Consider the following 16,050-nt stretch of genomic DNA (forward strand, 5'->3'; position numbering starts at 1 on the left):
GCATCAGTGATGTATTTGTTCAAAATGGAGTTATGTCAGAAGGGAGACCCTGAAATCACTGCCTGCTGCTAATATTTGCTCCTGCTCCTGCTAAAAGAGGGAGAGAAGCTGAGCAAGAAGACATATGCCAGTGTATGCTGATACAGTGGGATAGTTACAGCCTACGGCTGTAAGTGCAAGTCTTTCCCACCTATACTTACAGGAAGGAGTGAACAAAATGTAAACCGAGTCATACAGTGTTGTAGAGGTTATGTTCAATGCATAGTTGTGTATTAGAATTGTTAATAGAACAGCATGATGATGTGATTTGTGGCCTCAAATAAAATGAAACTGTTTTTCTTTTAATGAAATCCTGAGAAATATTACATAACAATTACAAATATTTGTACATATAGGTTCAATGCTATATACGGCTCCATGTAGGTTCAATCACACAGTTTGTATAACAATTTTGCTATAATTTATGTAAAGAGATATACATTTCTTTATGAAATCTTTGGAGTGTTTGATCACTTATTTAAGGGTAAAATTAAATATCTACAATAAGACTGACTGCTGGAACTGCTGTCCATCTATTGAGTCTTTTCACAGTTTTAACCTGTGCGGCATAACACTCATTTTCCTATAGTAAAACCAGCGAACCAGCCCCATTGTGTATAAAAGTGATGAGGCTGAGCATCATGGTATTGATGTTGTGTAGGTATCAGACCGCTACAATTTCTTCGCCCTTTTAACTATAAGATGGCAATCAAGACATTTCCCCAACTAAATACAACTAAGTACACATTAAATAATGTTAAAAAGCACCCATGTTATATGATCATTCCAGATTTGAATTAGAACTCCTTAGCAAACAATATATACTACTGGAGAAGCCTTACTACTGACCTTACACTGTGGTTTCTAACCTGTGGCTCACCAGCTCATAATTTACAACATGCTGTTGTAGCTGTTAAAGTTGTAGATTTACACCAATATACAACATTACACCTCATTATTTACTTTGTTCTTCTGTTATAGGAGAAAAACAACAAAAATAATGCCAAATATGTACACCAAATATGTATAATGGACACCAAAAGATCCAATTTAGTTTGATATGGTTTGACATGTTTTTTATGGAATCTGTGACTTAGGCTCCCAGCGGAGCCAACAATGCAGAATTGAGTATAGTCTCAGAGAGCCGCAGGTTGGAGACCACTGCCAAGGAGCGTGTAATTGAAGTGGCATATGTAGTGTTGTTCTTTCTTCTATTGATAATAAAGTGCTAAAGTTGTGTCCAGAAGAAACTGTCAGTAACTAGATGTGTATTCTTCCTTACTGACCATTTATGAATAATATGAAAAAAAATTCTATTTAAGATCCATTTGGTAGTTACTGAAACAACCAAAACCATTAATTTCCATTTTGCATAAACTGTAGTCATGATCAATGTGCTTGATCTGTAGTCAGCTCTTATATGTTTGTACTTATAGTCTAGCCATAAACACATGGAGAAAAAAATTGTCCAAGAATGTCACGAAAAGCAAATGCTGCACAACCCAATCAGTAGCTCCAGTAGCATTGTTCATGAAGCAAGTCTTCGGAGAGCCTATAAGGCAAAATAAAATGAAATGTTAGGCTTCTTCAAATCAAAAACAATACAAAATAAAATAAATACAAGTACTTCTTACATATTACTAAGGCACTATGATATACTATTTCTTTTATTTAAAAATTACTGCTGTTAAACTCAAAAATAAATAGAAAATATCTTTTTTACTATATTGATGACATGAAATTAAAGTAAAACCTTTTTATGTTGACAACCAACCAAAAATGCATTAAAAAGCGGTCTTCTCAAAGAAGGTTTGCAGTATGCAAAATATATGTTGAAACAAAAAATGTCACAAACATTCAGGCCAAGATAGAGTTTCAGTCATTTCAGAGAGGTTATGTTTTGGGGAGGTTCCACTTTATATCATATGGAAGGTACTTTGGTATCTTATGTTTATATTGGGAGACTACATATAGGTTCCTCCTTTTAAAAGTTTTTTTTTTATCTCTAGATGCAAGGCATATTTGCAAAATATGCATGTATTTATATATTATTAGATGTATTCTTACCTCCTCTTGGGCATCCAGTTCATCATTTGTTGGTTCAATATTTGTGTATTCCAATGGCTCTTTTGATTCTTGCATTAATGAGATCTTGAAAAAAAATAAAGAAATTGTGGTTAAGATAATGTCAGTCATCAAGCCCCTTTATGCTATAGTCAGATATAAGTGCATACATATCATGCTACACAGCCCATTCAAATCCATGAGTTTTCTGTGCCAGGTCCCCCAGAATAAGAGATATTCTATGTAAATGTTTAACTTTGGCCTACAAAGAAGGATCGTAAACAGATCCACCTAGTCTATTAACTTTGAAATACCTAAAAAGATTTTCTCAACAGACTAACTTATGAATGAGGAAGTAACAGTTTTCCTTATAGAGAGTTTGCCAATTAAGGTCGCCTTATAGGTGTGTGGAAACTTGGAGTCATTGATGTTCCTATTGATTCTGGGAAATATGCAAAATATGTTTTCCAGTGTGGGAAAAGGAAAACAATTCCTCTTTTAGTTACCTTGAAAGGCTTCCCCATTAACACCAAGCATGTATAACCAGTATGTTTATTCCATAAGGAACATATTCTCAATTGTAGACACCATTGTTTTGACCTGGTTGGTTCTATTCAGTACAGAGTAGGGAACTGGTTTGGCTTGGAGTGAGAGTCTATTGACTAGGGTCAGTAAGTAAGAGATTTTCATATTGAGACTGCCTTTTAGGCATGTGAAGACTTGTAGCCATTGATGCTCCACTAAGGGATTCTGGGAAATATGCAAATATGTTTCCAGGGTGGGAAAATGAAAACAATGCTTTTTAGATGCTTAATCTGTTAATAATAGTAAACAAATTGGGCAAATGTATTTTACCTTCTCCATGAATGGATCGTGTCCTTCATTGTACTTTCTCTTGTCCTCGATGTATAACACTGCATCATGAATAGTCATGAAGAAAATGTCTGGCTTGATTTGATCATCGAAAAACAGACAATCTTCAAATTTTTTGTATACATGATCTATTAAAGGGGAAAAATACATAAATTACTCATTGTACCACACCTTTGTAAGATTAATGTAAAAAATGGTGTCATGAAATAAGTGTAAAAATTTTTTTTTACCATCACATGCTGCAATGTAAACATCTACATCAATCCTCTTGAACTCTTTGTAGATCTGAAACAAAAAACAACAGATGACTACAAACCACAGTTGAACAAAAACAGCTTTATTATTAGAATGCATACTTAAACCACGGTTGGCTTTCGTTTATTGGCTAAAGGGTTACTTCTTAAATGCATAGTATAAGTGCATTCTTCTAAGTACAAATAAGTACAAATCATCTAGATGCTATGACTGAAAAACCCAGCACGGAAAGGCAATGTGAGTCCCTAGACAGATAGATTTGCGCTGAAACGATTGCTGCTTAATAATAGCCTGATGCAAACTGTGTGAGGACAACAAATCATGAAAATAATTTCAGGGGATGTTCTTTCGACAAATGATGTAAAAGCTGTGTTCCTGCAATCACATTTTTGCACGCAGTTTTAAAGACAAAACCGGGTATGGATCATAATACGAAAATTAAATGGATAGATGTCCCTTCTCTTTCTTTCCTCATTCCAGTTCTAGTTTTATATTCCAAACTACATGCAAAACCTGAATGTGGAAACTAAGAATTTGGCTACATTCACATGATGTATGCCCCCCATACCGTAATACGGTGGGCATACATCAGTGCCTGGGAGAGGAGGAGGGGGAGAGCGCCATAGAGTAACATAGGGCTCTGCGCCGTATTCCGTCGAAAGATAGGACATGTCCTTTTTTTCTACGGGCTACCGTACCGCTCCCGTATGGTGCCGTGAGGCCATTGAAGTATATGGGGGATGTATATACGTCCCCATATGTTCATGTGAATAAAGGCTTAGGCTCATATAAAATATGATTATAAATTCCTCCTAACCCTCCCACCCAACTGCCTCTTCCTGAAAACTCATTTTCACCAACTGTTACTTGTTTGATTATCCCTATCAGGGATAGGTTAAAGGACATCTATCATCAGATCAAGGATTGTAAAACAAGCACACCAACATACTGGTGTGCGCCCCCTTTGGCAGGATCTTCTGTTCTTTTAGCTTCTTAAAACGTTTTTAAGGCTTTTTTTTTTTAAAACAAGGGCATAAGAAGCTAAAAGAACACCAGATCCTGCCAGAGGGGGCACATACCAGTATGTCTGTATGTTTTGTTTACAATCCTTGATCTGATGAAAGATGTCCTTTATTGTTGAGGGTAAATAGTTTGCCCGAATATGTTTGTACTGTTTTGTATTGTATTTCTTTTACTTGAATTGTAATTTTGCCTGTTACAACTAAAAATCAGGAGTGACTGTAATGTGATTGTCTGAATGTCCGTCCCAAATGCTCAGATACCAGAACTGAACACAGCATGGCATGGTTGAGACGGATATTCAGACAAGCATAAGATGAGAGTTTGATGCTCCAGGGCAATAGACCTTGATGTAACTTTGTAAGACATAATCACTGCAAACATATGATACTTATTTGAATGGTATTCTACTATGAGTGATTGTTGTTTATGTATTATAGTGAGATGAATAATGACTATAAGCAATAAATAATCAAACCAAATAATATTCAAAAAGTGGTTGAAGGCAGTCATCAGTACATTACAATACATTATTACTGAGAATGCTCAAAATATATGAAGGATTCTAAAGTAGAGTCCACTTTATGTTAAACAGCTGGTGCATCTAGTGACCTTGGTTAGTTTAATGTATTCATTAAAGAATTGTTTCAAAGTAAATCAGATGTTTACTTACCACTTTCAATGACCTTACAGCCACCACATCAAGGAAAGAAATTTGACCAAAGTCAAAAATTAGGCTGTGAATGGAGACTTTGGGAACAGACACTGTAATTGGCAGCTCTGAATTCCAGTCTACTTGAATCTCCACTTCTTTCACTTCTGTGTTCTGTTCTTTCTCTGGGTCTTCAATATCATCATCATCTGGCTCAAATCCTTCATTATCTGTACCAACATCACTGATGATGCCATTCTTTAAAAAGAAAAAGTATTTATTTTAGAATCTGTCAAATAACCACCCAAAGCTAAATATATTTTCATAAAATGCCGTAGAAGCAGTGCCCCTACATTTTTCCTCTACATGCCTGTAAACTCAAACTATCATGTCCTAAAGCTGTATGCAAATGACCTGAGATGGGTACAATGAGTCATTATCATATTCAGCTTATTCATGAGTGTAAGGCACGGCCACACCTCCCAGTGCTTGACTGACAGCCTGTATAATGATGTGACACTCCTGGCACTGGCTCCTCTATGTGTTTCCTGGTGCTGGTGGTCCTGCAGCCTGTGTGTGTATGAGATACTCCTATACACATGATTGACAGCATGTATAATGATGTGCAGTATAATGGTGTAATGGCTCCTCTATGTGCTTCCTGGTACTGGTGGCCACATCCCCTTCAGCCTGTGTGTGTATGAGAGATATAACTTCTACAGGATGCAGCCATGTGTATATGAGTAATAGCCTGACATGCTGTTATTCATATACACAACTTGTGTAGTTGATGTCTGTGTCACTAACAGGCAGCAGCTAAAACACTAGCAATGCTTTACTATACATTGCACACAGACATGAATCAACTAGATAAAGGTCTGCTCTAAAATGTAGTGGTGACAGGACTAGTGACAGAGACCTGATGACAGGTGTTCACAACATGAAGCCAAAATGTTCCAGTATGGAATTCACTAAGGTAGTTTAATGCAAGGCTTACTTACGATGCTCCCCTGTCAGCTTTTCACCGACATTCCCACCTAGGTCAGAAGTGTCAAAATGCACAGGACCTACTGCAGCCAGCCCTGTTGTCTTACAAGAAGTGGCATCACCTTGAATACAATAATTCTTTGAAGTGGGTTCTGTTACTGCTGATACCTCTGGCCCAGCTGGGAGCGCGGGTGAATGGGCAACAGGAGCATGATATGGCATGGTAGGGATGTTCTTTTCTGATTTTATACAGTTAAACATCTATCATTCTATATATGATAGTTTATCTTTAAAAACAACAGATATGTAGGAACAATATATTACCTTGGTTGCCCTTAGTTGTCCTTTCTTAATCAGTTTATTTATTTTCCTCAGTGCTTTGGTCCGCTTATTAAAAATTCTGACAGCATCAAACCCAACCTAAAATGAAAAAATGTAATACATTTAATTGGTATATATTAAGTAGACTATGGAAATCCTGCTGAGAGATGGACACAAATGTAAATGCACTCACAACTTTTTTGATTCCACTTTTCAGTCCATCAATATTGCCATAGAAAATACCACTAGTAAACCGAACAATTTTAATTCCTTCAGGTTCCACAACCTACAGAGAAATATAAAAAAAAATTTCTGGGTTATTCATTTTGCAGTTTTTTTCCCTTGAAGCCACACTCCCTTTACAGTTGCACTCTTGTTGCATGAGTTAAAAGTGTCTAAAATCCTTTTATATGTGTGTTGAAAGGTATTTTTAAAATATTTTTTTTGGTGTAAATTACGACAGAATTTTGACATAAGCAGATTGATACATCTGCATCACTAGGTTTTTATGAGATTTAATTATCTCCCAGACTCCAAAACTCCCAGGCTCCCAAAAAGCAGATGGTCATGGGATGTGATAGTATCATATATAAAATATCTATAATATTTGTGATATATATTGTGTTGTGGTAACTTATTAATTTAGTTTTTAAAACCATTTACATTTACAATTCTAGTCATAATGTTTACTGCTTTATGTACCGTTTTGTATGTTTTAACCTCCTTGTAGAGTTCTGTTCCAGGGACATTTCCAAGCGCACCACATGATGGGCTAGAACAAAAACATATCAAAAGTAAGCACTACAACATTTTGTCATGACACATAAAATAAACCTCTGTATGTGGAACTATCCCTACATAATCGCACCGGATTATAAGGCGCACCTGATTATAATGATGAATGACCAGCAGGAGGCAGACCTGTGCACAGTTCAAGGCAACTGTTGTCTGTACTTATAATTCATATATAAGGCGCACCTTTGATCTCTGAGAGAATCAAAAGATTTTTTGTGCGCCTTATAGTCTGAAAAATATGGTATATCCCACATTTGTATAACAGAACTATATTGCCTTCTTTACAAGTAGAAAGATTTAAACATTAGTGCTAAACATAGTGGTGTTGTGTCGTTATTCCCAACAATTCCAGGAAGTCTACAATTGCTGAATTGAAACTAGACCTACTGTATCTTATTTGTCTTTTGGTAAGCACATTGTTGGAATGTAATATTTCTGAACTCCAAAACTCCTGGTCTTTGTGCATTTTTACACCACCCTTACTTTTAAAAAGTAGGTGCAGTTTGACGGTTAAGCCTAGTTTATGAACTGGGACATTTATTATTGAGACATAGTGGTCACCAAACTTAATGGAAATCATAAACTTGGCAGAATTAAAGATGCAATATATCCAGCTGTTTATATGTTTGGATCAATGTTAAGTCAGTGTAGTCTCCTGCTAAATTGACTTAAAAATCACTCCTGATAATAATAATTTTAAAAAAATTTAGACTAAATCGCATCATAGTATAAAAATGAAGTACTTACAACTGGACTCGTAGAACAAGAGTTAGTAATCCGAATACCAAACCGGCCAACAATCCCAAGTCAAGTCCCAAAATGATGGATGCAATACACGTGAACACCCAGATCACCTAAACAAATAAAGGAAACGTTCTTTTATATTGATGTTTTATAACCACTTAGAAAGGTATACAGTATGCTCGGTTGCTTCATTTAATAGAAAGTTATATGCCACTGCACCAATTAAACACCAATCATAAACAAATTTTCTTTTACTTAATGCCTTGCATTCTACATAACTTCCACAGTGAAATAGCTTGGACAGCACATAAAACCATCCTGTGTTTAAATTGGTATTTTAGCTATAACAAGTGATTAACTATTTCAGGAATTGAGTATGTAGCATGTAGAGTTACATGTATGTAGCATGTAGAGTTTGCAAAAATTGGATAGATTGGTGCCAATGAATATCATGCAACATTTTTATTGGCTAAGAGTAGGATAATGCATTTTGAGGGTATATCACTTTCTTCATCAGATCCGGAAGAACATCCTGAAATCCCAGGATAAAACCATTATATAAATATATAGCCTCTTACTAGTCCAGTACCCCCACCTATATGAGATAGTGGACCTAACTACTGCATGGTTTTATTTTTTGTACTACTCTAACTGCTATTTTATCTCCAATATTCTAACTTTTATTGATAGGGATCTGTCCATATTTTCTTGGAACAGCATCAGGCTGTAAAGAGAACTGCCAATTTGTCTCATTCAAGTAAATGGCCCTGAGGGGCAATACCACTGAGCACTGTGGCCCCTTCAATCTAGAATTGTCATTCTAGAATTCTCTTTTGGAAACGGGGCTTCCGTTGATCAGCAAGTGAGAGTATTGGCATAGTTGAATTCAGTCTAACTATTACGAATAAAGATGTAACTAAGAAATCAAATCAATTTAATGTGAATGGTATGTGATCAATGAAGTAGAAGTACATCTGTGGCTTATAAAACTGTTTAATAAACTTACCGAGTCCCACTTGTTTTGTCTCCATAAACGAGGCACATCAAAAACTTGCCAGAACATTCCTTTAAGATTTGCTATAACAATAGCTGCCAGCACTGACTGTAATAAGATGCATGGATTAGTCAGTTTTTAACATAATTATAAACACAAGCATATAAAATACTGTCGAATATTTTGATTACTGGTAGTAGTAGTCATTGTCATATGTCAACCTTTCATGAAGAATACATTCTATATTGTATCTCTGATGATAGGATCAGAGATGAAGCTTTGCATTTCTATGAATTTGATTCAGAAAATACATCTTTAAAAAGACTTAAAAATATTTTTTTTCTCACTACTATAAAATTGTCAGCAAAGTTTCTTAGGAAACCAAATAGTTTAGAAGTTACTTACCTTCTGCAATGGTTCAAGGAGTCTACCGAGTGCCACTATAGCAATCAACACAATGAAGGCGGAAATTATACCAGCTATCTGTAACACAAAATATTATTTTGTTAACTGGAAAAAGTTCCCACCTGCAAGAAATTGCCTCCAAGACACAGCCCCAGCTTACCTGAGTCTTTCCACCTGTGCTTTCCTGGACGGCTGTACGTGACAAGGCAGTGGTGGCACAAAAACAAGAAAAGGCTCCAGAGAAAAGGTTGCTTATGCCAAAGGCGATAAACTCCTGTAAACAGAAATACATGTCATTTAGCACATGGTCGTGAAATACGATTGTAGTAGAGTAACATGTCTTTATAAAATGTACTTTTCACATATCTATATTTTTATCAGCATATACAGTAGCTTTATTTTTTTGTAGACCTAAAGATTTGTCAGGAGTAGTAGATGTATTTTACATTTGTGACTAAAGAAATATGTAACATACAGTTTAACACTCGCATACATCACTATTTAGACACAAAGGTGAGGAATTTATTAGGACTGGCGTTTTAGTTTTCCCCTGCCTGCTTCCTGCACTGATATTCACTCTGGCCTCTTCGTGAATATGGACGCAAACTTCACCAGTTCCGACCTGTAGACCAGGTCGGAACTGGCAGAGTTTGTTGCTCAAATCTCCGGCTCAGACTATAGTAAATGCGGCGTTCACGAGCCACATGTCCATAATGGCATGCAGGTTGTAGAAACCCAAAAAGTGGCAGGGAAAGAGAGATTTATATGGTTTCTTTGCCAGAAAACGGGGGAGATGCCATAATAAATGTAGGTCAATATCATCCAATAATTTAATGTGCAGGGTACAGAAGACACATACCTGATTCCCATTGATGGCATAGTTGTGTTTGGTAGCATACACTTTGCCTACAGACACCGCAACAGCATAGGCCACTATACCTATTGAAAATGCTGAGCCAATCATTTCTTGAAAGAGACTCACATCTGGTGTCATAGGAGGTATGAAACTAAAAGAAAAAAGCAACATTGTGATAAACACCATAATTGCAATCTTCAATCAAAGAAGTGGTTAATAAATCATATTACCGTATTTAGTAAAATAAATTAATTTCTTTCTGTTAGTAGATTAACATAACATTCAATGTAGCACTCCTAGTAACTGTCTATTATTTTTTATATCTTGTATTCTATTATACATCAAATTTACCCTTTCATATGAAGCCCTGTTATCAAGCTACATCCCTTTGGTCATATTAATTATAAAACTGTCTAAAGACTTTATAATTAAGGCCTCATGCACATTGCTGAAGTTTTTGGCCATGAGCGGGCTGCACAAACAGCAGCCAGCGCTCGCGGCCCCATACACTTCTATTGAGCACAGTAACGGTTCTGTGAGGCAAGATTTACGCCTGTGCCACAAAATATATAAAGTCTTATTCCTCCTCCAAATTTGTGGTGCAGCCACTAATTTCTTATGGACATCTAAGGGGGGCACCAGGCTGAAACGTGCCACCAATGTATGTTTAATAACAATAGGGTTTACTCCCACACACCAAAACGTACTGCTTGGTTGATTAGATTGTGAGCCCCATTGGGGACAGGGACCGATTTGGCGAGCTCTGTGCAGCGCTGCATAATATGTGTGCTATATAAATAAAGGAATTATTATTATTAATAAATCTGCTCCACTGCGTCAGAATAGCTTTTATTCAGCATTTTATGCAGAGGTAATATTTCGTTTTGTAGTAATCCGTATATGTTGCAAATGCACATCAAGGGGACTTTTCATGATCTGAATTTGAATTGAATTTATGATATCTCTATTTATGAACCCCCTCCATCAATACAGAAGACACATAAGAACTCTAAAGACAGGTCATTTCTATACTTCAGCTCAGACTACACTTACCCATTTGGAATCTTTTTTACTATTCCAGCATTATACTTTTGTTCTAGATTTGCTCCATATGATATCCCTGTAGCTACTATTGTCTGTAAGATGAAATAAAACAAATGAAACATACACATTTCTGTTATTTAATTGTTTTACTTTAATCCAGTTATTGCACGTACCACCAAGACTTCTATCGGTATAGGTACTTTAATAATGTGCTTGTATCGATCATTCAGTTCTTTCACCACAATGCAGACAAGCAAAGTCAGGAGTCCAGCAATTAGATCAGCGATGTTGGTTTTTCCAATATTTGCAAAGATATCAATAATTGTCTAGATCAAAATAAAAAAATTATTAGTAAAATAATTCATATTTTAGTGATGTAAAATTAAACATATGCAATTTCACATTTTGTCACATGGTTAGCAAATCTGAACTGATTTGAAGCAAATTTGAGCTTCAACAGAGACATTCCCATAAAACAGCATTTAAAATTATGGTTAACTTACATATATTATAGAGAGTACGCCATTGTAGTTTTTTGTGGGAACATTGAGCAGTGTTTTGACTTGTGATACAAACACCTGGAAAGCAGCTGCTGTGGTGAACCCACCAACCAAAGGATCTGCTAGGTACCGGACAATAAAGCCGATCTGGAATATCCCTAGTAAAAGCTGTGGATTTAAAAAAAACACTGATGTATAAATCAATAAAACAAAAGGCAGATTTGCATGTTAACCTATTAGAAATTGGGGCATTAGGGGAAAGGAAAAGAAACCTTAATATATGAAATTGCACTTTACATTTATGTTGTGCTGAGTTTATTTGCACTTTATGTAAATTTTTATGCACGATAAACATGAAGTAACACTGTAAGTATTCCTGATAAAATAAAATGGCTATAAGCATAAGCCAAGAAAATAGGGATAAGTGGGTTATTTTCCGATCAGAGCACATCTTTCAACACAAATATTTTTTTTTACCTGAATTATTCCTATTAAGCAACTGAGAGTGCCAGAAACCATAACTCGAGCCGCATCCCTGGCCACTGTGTCTATCACTGTCTTGTTCAGTCCGGTGCCGTTACTCAGCATGGTAAATTTTTCATCAGGAGCCATACTCAAGACAACAGACCCCACCATCAAGCTGACCACTGGAAAGGGTCCTGTAAAACAATGGAGATGTGGCTTAATTTAGCTGCATAATATATAGACACCTTCCTACTCCATTACATTATGCCTAGATTATGGTGTAGTTACACTCTTGTGGATTAGTGTGGAATACTTAGCAAAGGCGAGAGAAACAGCAGAGCAATTCAATATTTCTAAAACATCAAAATTAAATATAACATCAACATCAAGCATGGTAAACTAGGGACACCTACTCATAGATCCAGGCACCGTTACTGTGGTAATCTTATATTTTTGTATCTAGGCCGCCTTCCTTCTAGAATCAACATTGATGCACTGTCACAGGCTGTTACAATGAGCAGAACATGTCTCCCTCTTTTCTTGCTCACTCTCCCTCCTCACTCTGCCTATGTAATTAGCAGTAGCAGGAAGTGCACAGGAACGGGAGACTTGTTTTGCTCATTGTAACAGCCTGTGAAGATACATCACTGAGGTGCTCTGGAAGCACCCCCAGAGCCATTCAGACACATTAGCATAATTATAAAAGTTTATATTAGAAGGAAGGAGGCCATGCATAACTGATATAAGAAAGATTACCACCATCACAGTGCCTGGATCTATGAGTAAGGGTTCCTGGTTTATCATGCTTGATTTTGATGTTATATTTCATTTAATGATGACTGACACAATACAAATATATTTCTTACTTTGAAATCATTACATAGCATATTACTTACCAACTGATATGTGTTTAGATGTTCCCAAAAAGAAATATGTCAAAATAGGAAAGAATGAAGAGTAGAGACCGTATCCAACAGGGACTGCAGCAAGTAATGCAAAAGCCAGACCTGTTCAGAAAAAATAGATTATACTAGAAATAAACAGTCACTATATAAGAGCATTTATAAACGACAATTACATAAAGGAACTATGCAAACCTATTAATAAACACTCAATAATAATCTTCCTAATATTATTATAAGTTCATAAAAACAATCTATTTTGCAATCCTTTACAATTAGGAAAACATAGCTGGTCAAACCTGTTTATTGTATGGTTAGAACTAAAATAAAGAAAGCTGTACATTTATTTTAGATTAAAAACTAGAGTCTTAACAACATTGCATAAATGAATATTACAAATTATTAACCCCTTCCCGACATTTGACGTACTATTACTGCATGGCGGGAGGTGCGTTCCCGCAAAATGCAGTAATAGTACGTCAAGCTTCTGGCGCCGGCAGCGCTGGCCGCGGCGTGTCAGGGGCATTTAACTGTAATCGGACCCCCCGCGCAGCGCTTACCGGGGGGTCCGCTGCTCCGATCGCAGCCCTGGGACTGCCAGTGCCCGGGGCTGAGCAATCTCCTTCCGGGAAGCTGGGTCCTGCCTTTTGGCAGGACTCGGCTGTGACACACTGAGCATGCGCAGCATGCTCAGTGTGTCACATAATACAGTGTAATACATCTGTATTACACTGTATTAGGTGAAGAATAGCTTGAACAAGCGATCAGTGGATCGCTTATTTAAGCTAACCTGTAAAAGTAAAGAACAAAAGTTAAAAACACTAAATCAACACACTTTTTAATAAAAAGAATTAATTAAATAAAGTTAAAGTCCCCTAAACACAAACATTCCCTATACACATCTAATAATGTAAAAAAAAACTGAAAATCACCAAAACCCCCCACATATTTGGTATCGCCGCGTCCGTAACAATCTGTACAATAAGTCAGAAACATTATTGGACCCGTACGGTGAACGCCGTAAAAACAAAACCTGAAAAACTCGCCAAAAATGTAAATTTTCATAAAATCCCTTCACAAAAATGTTCCAAAAAGTGATTAAAAAAAAGTTATGTGCACCAAAATGGTACCACTAAAAAAGGACAACTCAACACGTAAAAAAATAAGCCTTAAACTGGCTCTGTCAACCAAAAAATATTAAAGTTATAACTCCGAAAAGATGGCAATGCAAAAACAATTGAGATTTTCTTTATATTCGTTTTTTTCCTGTAAAATTGTAAAATATATAAAAAAAAACTATATAAATGAGATATCACCATAATCGTAGTGATCTATATAATAAAAATATTATAGTATTTTTAGTGTATGGTGTACGACCCCCAAAATATACAAAAAAAAGAAACTCAAAATTGACAATTTTGTTTTCCTCCATACATTAAAAATGAAGTATTTGTAAAGTGTATCTCATGTGGCGAAAAATAAGTCCTTATATGTCCAAATGGCCAAAAAAATAAAGATTGTATAGCCAATAAAAAGTGACAATGCATAATCTGCTCTGAATGGCGCAGCTTCCCTTCAATGCCCTGGCGTGTGCCCATACAGCAGGTTACCACCACATATGGGGTATTGTTATACGCGGGAGAGATTGGGTATCAAATTTTGTGGAGCGTTTTGGCACCCTATGGGGACCTTGTGACACAATCTTAAAGGCACATTACTGTGTCTCAGATGATGGATACATATAAATGATGAGGTCGTTATATGAATATATATCTTAATATCTTTTTATAAAAAAGCATTACCGCATAATATCTCCTGAAACAACTGCCTCAACCTATTACAAATCTTCCAGATCGCTTACCTTGCAGTGTGGCTACAAGCCCGGTACTGACTCCAGAAATCAGGTCGTTGACAAACCATTCCTTCCATCTGTACTTTGGAAGCCAGTCAAGGACAGGGAAAAATGACTTCACAATCAGAAGAGCTCTTCTGGATGTACAGCTGTCAATTGGGAAAAAAAGAATTAATGTCAAGACAAAATGACTGCTAGAAAACTGGTTACAGCTTAGAACGATGTCTAATCCTAGCACGTTAAATGATAAAAGGATGTCTCAGAAGTGAGTCTCTGACGTTGTACATCATCTTTTAAACCTAGGAGTAGATCTATACCGTAACTATGTGAAACAGTTTTGAAAGGTATTTGTGATACTTGTGGAACTCTATCAAGCACGCAACTAAGAAAACCAGACATGCTAAATCTCATTGCATTGCTTACTCCTATAATAAATCTCATTTTATTTGCACGTATGTTGTTCAGCTTAAAAACCTAATCAAAATCTAAAGTTTAGTCTCTTATCAAATATTTCACCAACTTAAACTACATGCAAAGTAACAACCTGCAGTTTTTTTGCAGCTTCTCCTGGATAGTTTTCTTAACAATTTCCTTCTTTTCATTTTCTTCCTGAAAAGCGGGATCCGAATAAACCGTTCGTGCCACGAGATAGCCAGGGCTGTGCGTATCCATTCTTCCTGATGTCACCTAAGGAACATAGCCAGAAGTATGTAAAGTATATATTCCACCATCAGCACATATCCTGAAATCATGAAGTATTCCTAAGGTTGGAAAATAAGTTAGAATATATATTTTTACATAAACATAGGGAGCATATTTATTATATAAAATAATGTATATGGACCATGAAAGTTGTAAAACATTGATGAAACTCTGGTGTTAATCATAATTCTGTGTACCTGTAAAAGCTGCAGCCCTCAGCAACCTTGGCTCGTATCCTGTGCTATTCGCATTATATAGTCCTTGCAGCCCAAGGGAAGTACTATTTATGGGAAAACATAGACTCCCATCACCAGTTTGAGGTAGAATAAACTCACCATCCAGCACATGTATATTAACCCTTTTCTCAGAAGTCCAGCAGTCCCCTGCCGTAATTTGAATACGTTTATATAACATGATACATGAAAGAGTCCTTACTGAAGTACAGTGTAGTGGAAATTTGATAATCAGTTTAAACCATGACTTTATTTTCTATCATTCTCTTATAACAAACGTCATCTCTGCTTAATAACATTTACAGCTATTGCCATCATTATGGGATGAAGCAGGTTTATCTTCTTTG

The 16,050-nt window shown here is 36.2% G+C and overlaps 1 protein-coding gene across 1 annotated transcript; it reads right to left on the reverse strand.

Annotated features, from left to right (window-relative positions):
- Positions 1–320: 320 nt before the first annotated feature.
- SLC26A4 (solute carrier family 26 member 4) lies at positions 321–15,713 on the reverse strand. The gene is made up of 21 exons (XM_072147153.1): positions 15,668–15,713; positions 15,313–15,455; positions 14,778–14,917; positions 12,911–13,021; positions 12,027–12,208; positions 11,553–11,717; positions 11,223–11,375; positions 11,059–11,141; positions 10,009–10,156; positions 9,310–9,423; positions 9,150–9,227; positions 8,757–8,852; positions 7,754–7,860; positions 6,914–6,983; positions 6,405–6,497; positions 6,215–6,310; positions 4,925–5,161; positions 3,207–3,261; positions 2,959–3,104; positions 2,107–2,190; positions 321–1,591 (listed from the first exon to the last, which is right to left on the reverse strand). Exons 2-21 carry the CDS (start codon positions 15,438–15,440, stop codon positions 1,568–1,570), a joined length of 2,310 nt encoding a protein of 769 aa, XP_072003254.1. The 5' UTR covers positions 15,441–15,455; positions 15,668–15,713; the 3' UTR covers positions 321–1,567.
- Between the last annotated feature and the right edge of the window lie 337 nt (positions 15,714–16,050).

This window comes from Engystomops pustulosus, chromosome 4 (genome assembly GCF_040894005.1).
Source record: "Engystomops pustulosus chromosome 4, aEngPut4.maternal, whole genome shotgun sequence".
Classification (NCBI taxonomy): Eukaryota; Metazoa; Chordata; class Amphibia; order Anura; family Leptodactylidae; genus Engystomops; species Engystomops pustulosus.